The 10,395-nt window shown below is 37.2% G+C and overlaps 1 protein-coding gene across 1 annotated transcript in view; it reads right to left on the bottom strand.

The window, feature by feature from the left end:
* LOC117113025 (Fanconi anemia group J protein homolog) overlaps window positions 1–10,395 on the bottom strand; it is a gene marked incomplete in the record, with an annotated part of 90,289 nt that extends 79,894 nt beyond the window's left edge. Inside the window, 10 exon segments of the mRNA XM_033256245.1 lie at window positions 671–773; window positions 2,041–2,130; window positions 2,692–2,812; window positions 3,357–3,489; window positions 4,245–4,357; window positions 4,820–4,987; window positions 5,808–5,831; window positions 7,066–7,177; window positions 8,208–8,333; window positions 10,269–10,395. Coding sequence (XP_033112136.1) covers window positions 671–773; window positions 2,041–2,130; window positions 2,692–2,812; window positions 3,357–3,489; window positions 4,245–4,357; window positions 4,820–4,987; window positions 5,808–5,831; window positions 7,066–7,177; window positions 8,208–8,300 — 957 coding nt within the window.

Here is a 10,395-nt window from a genome sequence, read left to right as displayed (position 1 = left end):
ATTCTTATCCAGCTACGATGATAGTACAACAACAATATAGATCATTAGTGTTTATATATTTGTACAATTAGACTACATATCTAACCAAATTTGTGCAGTACCAAATATGGCAATGAGTATTTACTTTTAGTGTTAAATTAGCTATATCACATATAATATGGTTAGGAAAAACTTTTTTAATACCTTGATTACCAAACTTTTTAAATTGTCAGAGAAGGGGGGAAAAGTTTTTAAAAATTGAAAAAAAAATGTTATTTTTCTTATTTAGCAAAATGATTTTTCCAAAACCATAAAAATAACATTTTATTGTTGAATGTAAACAGTGTAGTAATGAGATGGTTAAATGCTATAAATTTATATAATTAGGAAGGAATATATATATCTTATTTTTTAGGGGGGCGGAGGACGTAATAAAAATAAATTAAAAAAATAATTTTCTGAAATTTTTATATTTTTATGGCAGAGGGTGCATTAAACAAGATATAAAAGGTCTCTCTTGAAAACTACATGGCATGAAAGTAAGACAGTGCAAATTAGTTTCGGCATCGTGTGGAAAAAAATGTTAAAACTGAAAGTAAAGTGACAAATTATTCAGCCTTTAGTTTTCAAAATTTATTTGTATAAATTACAATGTAAATAATATATTCCAGTATTATTATTACATACGTACAAATTTCCTTTTCAACAAATCTTTGCAACCCTCGTTCTTGTTTGGACCTTTCGACACCCTAGGATGAATGCACAGATGTTCGCGACTTCCTAATATGGTCATGCTGAAATAAAATGAGAGCACATTGGTTAGTTACTGTTAGAAAACGAGAAGAGCACCCTCTATGAAATCTAAGCAACAGCCAAAATCAAACTCAACATTTGGTGCCGACTCAAGCTGGCCTGAATAAATTGTCCCAAGTCTTCTCTTAAGTTGTGGAAGACTCCAAGTTATCAGGAAATTCCCTGGCACTCCGGCAAGCAAGCAAGAACCTCTTGGAAAATAAATCATCTCCCCCGCAAATTAACAATATTTATAACACTTACAATTTTTTATAATAGTATTATCAATTGTCTCGAAGAAGACAGTGATGATGGGTATCACCATAAACAGCTTAAGTAAGTTCATTTATGTAGATCTCCTGAAAGTGGAGAGCAGCTTAGCTCAGTCGGCTAATCTGGTGGTAGCTGTTGTGTGTGCGCTGAACCGTGGAGATCTCTAGGTCCCCGGTTCATTTCCCATCGCTGCCTCTCCTTGTGTTTCAGCTGAAATACAAGTTACAATAGCGCACCGTCTTTCGGATGAGACTTTAAGCCGTTGGTCCCGTGTGCATTATGACCCATGTGCACGTTAAAGAATGCAGTACACTCTTCGGAAAAAGAGTAGGGGATTGTCTCCTGGTGTACTGCCCAATCACCACCAGAAGGACCCCACTGGAAATAAGTCTTATTCTAGACTTTCGTGGGCTATCCTTGGTGTTTACACCGAATAAATCCAATCCAATCCAATCCAATCTTCTAACTTGGGACCCCTGCCTGAATGGAAATTGCCTCAACTTGATCTGGTACCGTCCACTACAAAGGTTATTTAACAACAAAGACATCAATTTTGTTTGCTTTTTATTTTTACCCTCAGAATACGGAAACACCTCGGCCGTTCCGACACAAAACAAAGTAGCTGACATTTTTGTAGATTTTGAGATAATATCATTTAGGAGTATATTAAACACTTCTGATTTACCTGTGAAAAGTTCAGGTCTTAACAATGTGTCGTTTCAGTGATAGCACAACCTATCTTTAAGCACAAAACTTAAAATCCAGTGATTTTCTGTGGTAAAACAATGCAACTGAAAGATTACGGGGCAAAACAATGTATCTGGGATGAAGATATGTTGTTTTTGCCTCAGAATGGGTTTCAAAAATTCTTGACTTGATGGAGTTTGCCACAGCAAAATCAACTGTTGATGGTGTTTTCATATCAATAATTTCAACAACAATGTATGCACAATCTAGATAAAGGTACTGTACGTTAATCTGTCAGTGTATACTCACTTTGTGTCTTTGTACGCTGTACGTCCCATCTCCTTCACAATCTGGGCAATTTGCTTGTGTGTCCTGGTTCCAAAGTAGATCCTAGGCAATCTAAAATATATAAAAGTATAATACCCCATTCAGACTAGCTTCGCATTGCGATCGGTTGTAGCAATTGCGACACCCAATCGCACCTATTCACAAAGTAAAATCGTGTCTGAAAGCTCACCATTAGTAGTCGATAAGCAATCAATTTCGCAATTGTTACCTGTTGCGATTGGGTGCTACAATCTTTATTACTCCCGATTACCACGGAATCCGATTGCAACGGACTGGCTAAGTCAAACAAAACAGGACAATCTATATCGTTGCTAGTGATGTAAAGTATCAATGTAAAAAGGTGTCTGAATGCTGTCGAAGTTTGCGAACAATTTGGATTACAACTGTCTACCACCCATTACATCGCAACCGGTCGCAATGCAAAGTCTAGTCTGAATAGGGTAGAACACAAAACTGACTTATTTATATGAGGGTCCAAATGACTATCAAGTGAATAGAAATTCAGATTTATAATTGATCGATTTGTTATGTAATGCATGAATAATTTAGTTTTCCGTGTTTTAAAAATGGGATTTTGATTTAATATTTGATGATCTGAGAGGTTGGACTAACTTCTTTGGCTTCTCATTCATCTGGTCCTTTTTACCATCACAACACACCTGTGGGGAGTGGCAGCAACAATTGCAGTCACCTTGCTTGGTTAATGATGGATTTGGAGGCAATGATACAGAATCTATAAAAAAAAAACAGTACTTAAAATTATAACAAATACAATAATAATAACAAAAGTCATAATGATGACAATAACAATTATTTGAATAATGACAGTTACAGCAACGATTATAATAGTAACTAGACTTACTATGTCTGTCTGTAAAACAAAACATAGGGCTTTTCCTCATTGTTATAATGAGAAGTGATTTGAAAGTACAAAACATTTTGAAAAATCACTTAAAAAGTGTAAAGTAAAAAAAATACATGAAAAACAAAAATATATATATAAAAAAAAAAAAACAGCGGGAGCATGTATCGTTTTTTTTTTACTACTTTTAACTCATTCAACATTTCGGCGAGGGGTGGCGGGGGGGGGGGGGCCTACACTAGCTTGGGTTCTTTCAAGTCAACGACTCACTGTACGACTTCACGGTCAACTTTATGCTGATTGACAAACTGAGCACAAAGCGCCTACTGCCCAGAGGGCAGTAGACACACCAACTGTGGATAAGTTATGTTAAGCTAAGTTTCCAAATATTCCAATCGGAAGTGCTGTTATTTACTTGTGTTAGGAGCCGGTTGACATGAATTCCAGTAAGCCTCGGTGTGGGGGTTTCTTCTCTCATCTTGGGTTTCATCTTCCATCTCCTCGTCATCAAACTCGACTCCTTTGGAAAGCTTACTTCTCTTGTTACTCTGAGAAAGAATTCAAAATTTGTCATACAATGGCAGAATTATTTGACTGATAGATGCCTATCCAACTAATAGAGCAGTCACTGTATAAAGTGCATACCTCCTCCACCTCCTGTGAACGATAGACGAAGCAATGTCGTCTGCTGATTGTTAGTAGTAGTCTGAATGGATCGTCATTGAAAACAATCCGTTGCACGCGAGCCGTCGCGTTGCGTTCTTCATAGAATCAAGCCAGCAGACAACCAGCGTGCGTAGTGAGTGCCCAGCTTTATGGGTGGCACTGGTCCTGGTATGGGCATTTATAATGCGCCTATTCCTTGCAGTTATAAAGTGCAGTTCTTTTGCCTGGTCATTGGGTCCACATGCCATTTATACTCTTGGGTGAAAAAAAAATGTAACGCAGATAAAGTGCCTTACTCAAGGACACAAGCGAAATGTACAGCGAGGGACTGAAACCAAACCGTTCCCTCTGCACCAAACCGCCCCCAACAATTCCATTATTTTCTTACCTTTTATGCTCAAGAGTAAGTTCAAGGGGGCAACCAGCCTGCTTCACACAAGCATATTGTACATACACACGCAAATACGTGTCACTATAACAATATCATTTAAAAAGCACAAGCAAAAAAAAAAAAGAGCAATTAAGGAAAACATAAGTTGCTTTTTTTTTTATCAATGACTTTCTTTATACTCTTTAATCAATGCTCACATCTTAATTTTCTTTATTAAATTTTTAAAATGAATTAGTAATATATTACCTGGCCTGGTACAGGAGTACGATACCGTTTCTTGCTTGGTTTAAAATCATCTTCATCATTATTGTGGTCAGGTTGGACACATGTTTCTGGATTGACAGGAGGCTGGGGTAAATCTAACCACAAACATTATAATTCAAATTAATAATAGTATAGGTAAAATGAATAGTTTCTTACATAACCCAAGACAACATAAACTACATATTTACCATATTGGTATCAAACTGTTATATTTTGTGTTTTTGAATTGGTGTATATTAATCTTTCTTGTCTTACTCTTGTCAATGGAAAAAAACAGTGATACTGACATAACATCTCTTTTCAACACATAATACAATACAATACATAACAAATGTTTCTTTACTCTGGAAAGCTCTTTCAATACATCTCCCAAGAGGTCCAGATGTGGTAAACATAATATAGATTAAAAATTTAAGAAAATGAAGGAAATGAACGAAAAGGAAAATAAGTTAAGAAAGTATAAAATGTTTTGAAAATCAACATAACACTACTACCACCACAACATGGGAGGGGGAAAGAATTATAATCAATAAATAAAATCAATTAAAAAACCTCACCTTCTTTAGTATCTTTGCTGGGGATGTCAACAGGCCTTGAAAGTGGGACAGGTGTAAAGGGTGCAACAGGTGTCTTTGGCAGTACAGGTGGATGGTTGGTTGTAGCACCAGGGTTTGTCTCTGCAACAGCGTCACCACAGGAGCATGTGCATACTTTCTCTATATCATCTGTAAGATTAAAGTCAAAAGAATATGGGATGCAAGCAGTGGTGGTTACAGTGGGAGGGGGGCAGGGGGACCAGCACTGATCACAAATGTTAATTTGCTTATCTAAAAAGATATTTTGATTGCTAATAACTAATACTGTCGTTTAAAAGTACAAGTTTGGGCCATACTAAACCATTAACTGAACCAAGAATTTTTTTCTAAGACCCTATTCAAGGCTCTAGTCAGTCCCTTGGTTCGGACTCTGATGTCGGACACATGTCGGACTCCTGGTCAGAAAAATTCTCAAGCCACCACATCAAAGTTAAAGTAAAACAAGATTTTTCCCATGACTGAGAACTCATGCTCACTTAAAAACCAGAATCTAGAGGAAAAACAATGTTTGGTATGTTATACAACTCGTGAATGGTTAATGAGATATGAGATTTTTTAATACTTAAAAACTGCAAGGGGGGGGGAGGAAGGAAAAGGGTGATTACGCCCCTTCCCCCACTCCCATTTTTAAAATTAAAAAATCTGCATCTCATTCTGTCTTTTATTAAACACCATTTTTGTGTCTTCAAAAAAACATTGTACAACGTACAAAAAATTGGTTTTTTTTTCCCGGAGCCTGACTATAAGAAACGCACAATCTGTTCATATTCATCTGAGGAATGCCACTGTGTGGTCAAAATCATATGTACCAATATAATTCATTAGTCTGTAAAGTGCTGTTGGTCTTCAATTTACTATTTATTTATATATTTGTGGGAAAAGCAGATATTTCATTATTATTATTTGTTTTAATGATAGCAGATGACATGATAAAATGATTGTTACATACCTACACCTGACATCCTACGCTTCTCTGAAAAGACAAGAACATCCTGTTTGTTACTTTATGAATATTTAAAGATCATATTTCTAAATATGAAAGTTTCTAAAATACTCAAAGTTATATTTAGTAATTCAGTATCAGGAGTGTGGACTTCTGATCGTGAGATCGAGATCGATGCTCATCGCATTGCTTGTATCCTCGGGCAAGGGACTTTACTTACATTTTCTTCTCTACACCCAGGAGTATAAATGCATGGTACCTGGTGGGATGATGTGGCATTCCGAGTGTTAGTCTGTATCGGCAATAAATAACAGGCACGACTTGGAATACTCCCCAAGGAGTGGGGGAGGTTGCACTTTGTGCAGGCTTGATTATGGACCCAATGAGTTTTCATAGTGATGATCAAGAACGTACACGATCTAGCCCAGGTCCTAGGTTAGGCCTAGCCTTGCTGCCGTCAGTCTGCTACGTATACTGTATAACAAGGCGACCCACACGGTGCAAACTTAAATTTTCCATGCATTATTTAAATGTATTTTACATATTAGTCGATAACACAAGATCATTGATTAAACTAATGTTAACGTTCTACCACGGCCCTCGCATCGTAGGCCTCAGGTTTTAGTGGATAAACACAAGCTAGAAGTTTGTTGTGTACCCGATGGTCGGCTGCCTTTATATCACTTGCCTTCAGCTTGCATTCAAAGGGTACACTGCTACATAGCCGGCTGTCGGAAATACAGTACCTTCATGTTAGTCTACCTTATACAGCCACTGCCTGCATCTACCATGTTAAAATAACAATTAGAAATAAAAAATAACTTGCGAGGCACGAAATGACGCCTGCAGCAAGATTACTCATACAACAACAAAGTTAACGTTGCATGGATTTGCCGAAAAATGGAGATCAAATGAAAAAATGGTGTATTTTAGCAAGTATTTAAAACTTTTTTTTATTTTAGGCCTTCGCCAAAATGCCTAAAGCAGTTAATTTTTTTTCGCCAATCCAACATAGTTTTCGCCCATGGCGACTTGGCGATCGGTTAGCGTGAGCCCAGACTGAGCTACTGTAACACCATGCTATTAACACTGAAAAACTTCGCGTCGCGATGAAAAACAAAATGCTGGAAAACTGTTGACGACTGCGCATTTTCATAAATGTCCACACACACGCACACACAAAATAGTGAATACAATAGTTCCTATTGCATTACATGCATAGAAACTAAAAATGCACAATTAAATAATTACTGGGGTATATTACCTTCTTCACATCTCTGCCAAGCTATGGCAGAGCATAGCAAAGCTAGACTCTTGCCACTACCTGTAGGACTCTCAAGAAGACAGTTTTGGCCCCTCTGCACACCCCTGATAATCTAAAAATATTAAGAGATTAATATAATACATAGTATTGTTTGAAGGTTTTCATGGCGAAGTAATAGCATATATGTTGAAGCTTGCGGTACACCACATAGATAGTTCTGAAAAGAACTACAACAGTTCTTTTCAGAATTAACTATGTGATGTACCTATGTGGAACATTTACATGAACCAGTAGGTAAAGCTAACACTAACTCAAATCCACCATGTTTGTGGCCGAGAGAAGAAAAGTTGAAGAATATGGCACCTTTAGATGCGAGGGGCATGAACTAAATAAACAAAATTACTGTCTTCCATTAGTATTAATTTTGTAGCTATTTCACTCTTGTCTTATGCATGAGCTTACACAGTGAAGAAATGCAGGACTACTGTATAATTTACAAATGCAGGCAGGACCACAGGAAAACATTTTTTGTGGGACACTTGGCAGGTCTGGGTGAGGCATATTATTATATCATCTGTAGGAGTAAATTTCTAAGAATATGGCATTATAATATGTACAATATACATTTAACCTGAATCCACTGACATAGCCCAATCACACTTATTATATCGGCCCAGGGCCGCCTTAACTACCTCAAAACTACTATTCCATTTGCGGTTAGTATTCTAAGTTGGCTCAGGCACACTCTGTGAACGTTCACACTTCCTCCTTGCGGCAGGTTTTGCAGGAAATATTATGGCATAAGACTTCAAAATTGACCACTATCAAGGCGACCTTGGTTTGGTGTATGTTCAGATATGAAGATGAGTCGGCTCAGGTCTCGGATTACGGAACATGAGTCAACTAATTTTAGTCGTCCTCTGGGCTGGCTTAAAGTATTTCTTTATTTAATTTATTGCAACTCACAAACAGATAAAAAGGGAAGCAAAAGGACAGGTCCACAGACTCAAGGTCCAAACAAAGGGAAAACGTCCAGGAAAATTGTTTACGCTTAAAGAGGGTGGTCCTGGGCTGGTCCAGAGCTGACATAAATATTAAGTGTGATTGGGCTCGTACATACAGTACCACTGAACTTACTGTACCTTATTCATCATTGAAAGTTGTGATGGGTAAGCCTTGAATGGGAACAGAACCTTCACGCCTCCTATGGTGTACACTACTTCATTTGACTCCATGTTCACTCTGACGCAAAACTTAAAGGTCAAATTCTAGAATGATAATTATAACTACCTGTATGCTTTAAAATCAATTTAGAAATTCCTAAAGAATAAAGAAGCATGAATGTGGATGTCAAATTGCTATACTCTATTCATAAAGAGTACACATAGTTGTCACTTTATAAGATAAAAAAAAAAACTCAATTTACAGTATACTCTTGAAAAAAAAAATTGTATTCTGCAACATAACTGAAATAGACTGCATGAAAAATTTCTATTTTCATGTTTTCTGCACAATTTTTAAATACTAATACATTAACAATTATTACCTACAACACTTTGGTGTGTCTGGCTTCGCCTCTTTCTTAAAAGGTCATGGTAAGATCATTAACCCCAGTCAGCCACAGTCATGGTAGTCGAGTGTAAGTGTCTTGCAATGCTTATTTTTACAACCTTGGCAGGACTGTATAAATGTTGCACAGCAAAACGAAGTTGCTTTTTTCATCAGAAAATTCCAATGCGAACACACAATGCCAGACTGTAAAGTGAGGCCTGAGCGGGGATCCTCGGTGAAAAAATTAGGCCTAGAAATCCGTCTGTGTATTTCGGAAAATAAGGGCCGATTTCTGTGCAGATTTTGCCAAAATTTAGGCTTTAACTTAATCCTTATATATAGCTAATGTATTATGCAGTAGTTACGATGCTGCGCACCTAATTTCCTAGCGATTTTCAATGCTAGTTTTTGAGGTATCATCCACGCGATTTCTGTCACTCTTTGCCAAGTATTTCTGTTACTGTTGTAACTGCTACAAAATAGTGTACAACTTGACTGTAAACTTTTACTGCAAATCACATTGGTCACGTAGCTCTAATACACAATGACCTGAAAATTCAAATGACCTTTTACCTGCATTGACCCGCAAAGAAAAATTAAAATATGTAAAATTTGACAAATAAAATAATTAATTTCATGCATTCTGACATAAGAGAATGATTTATACTGTGAGAAACAATTCATGAAAAATATTTTTTAAGACTTACCCCAGCATTCTTAAAACGAACTTGAGTTGTAGTTCGAGCTAAAACCTAAACATTGTCATTTCGTATTCTCAAAACAAACTTTGGCTAGCTCTACAACTAAATGACGCGAACCTCGACTAAAATGATACCTCCGAAGGCCAATTTTTTTCGTCAACCTAGGGTCAGGCTAAATCGCCAACTGGAAATATTTACCGACTAAAAATGTGTTTTTGTAACTCACAATAGACTGAAAAGAATAAAAGCGTTTGTATAAGTAGGTCTGAGGTACCTTCGATGTATTAAAAAAAAACGGCATTTAAGTTTAGCTTTCAAAACATGAAATTAACCTGTTTTGCTAGGCTCATGCGATAGTTTCCGATTTGCATGAAATCTCCTCGCGTTGCAGTTACGTAGCTCCACTGTAACAACAAAAAAGATGGCGCCACCCTCGCTCGGGCTCAGCTATATTATATTATATAATAATTCTCCAAAGAAAACAAATTTTCAGTGACTTTAATTTCTCTATCGTTATGTTAACGATTAATATAGTTATTATAAAAAATTAAGCAAATGAATATTAGGCCTAGGGCCCTAATTTGGTTTAGATTTGAGTAACTTCAAGGAGTGATAGGCCTAGGCCTATTTAGTATTGGCATTGCTACTGTACGTTTTGATCAATGATAGGCCTCCTAGGCCTAGCTAGGCCCAGCTACCGTTCTATGGTAGGTCTAGTCTCTTAGACGAATATGCCAAGGCATTGGCTAGCTTAGTAGTAGGTAGTAGCTAGGCCAGGCAGTAGCTAGCCTAGGCCTGGGCGTAGGCTAGGCCTAGGGCCTTGGGTAGGGGCCTAGGCTAGAGAAGAGGCCTAGAGTAGGCCTAGTAGTAGTAGTCTAGTAGGCCTAGAGCCTAGGCCTACTCCTGAGTCCTAGTATAACTTATCAGAATCTGTGGGTACGGACAACTTACTATATTTAGAAAGAGAATATATGTTTCATTGGATTAATCAAGATAATACAAACGTGCGTTTGTTTGTTATTAACGACAACCAAATCCTACAGGAATTTCCACTGTTCAATCGGGTACGATTCACATC

The sequence above is a fragment of the Anneissia japonica genome, unplaced genomic scaffold (assembly GCF_011630105.1).
Source record: "Anneissia japonica isolate Jap-2015-1 unplaced genomic scaffold, ASM1163010v1 scaffold288039_len1115542_cov189, whole genome shotgun sequence".
NCBI classification, from domain to species: Eukaryota; Metazoa; Echinodermata; class Crinoidea; order Comatulida; family Comatulidae; genus Anneissia; species Anneissia japonica.
This window is presented reverse-complemented; position numbering and strand designations above follow the sequence as displayed.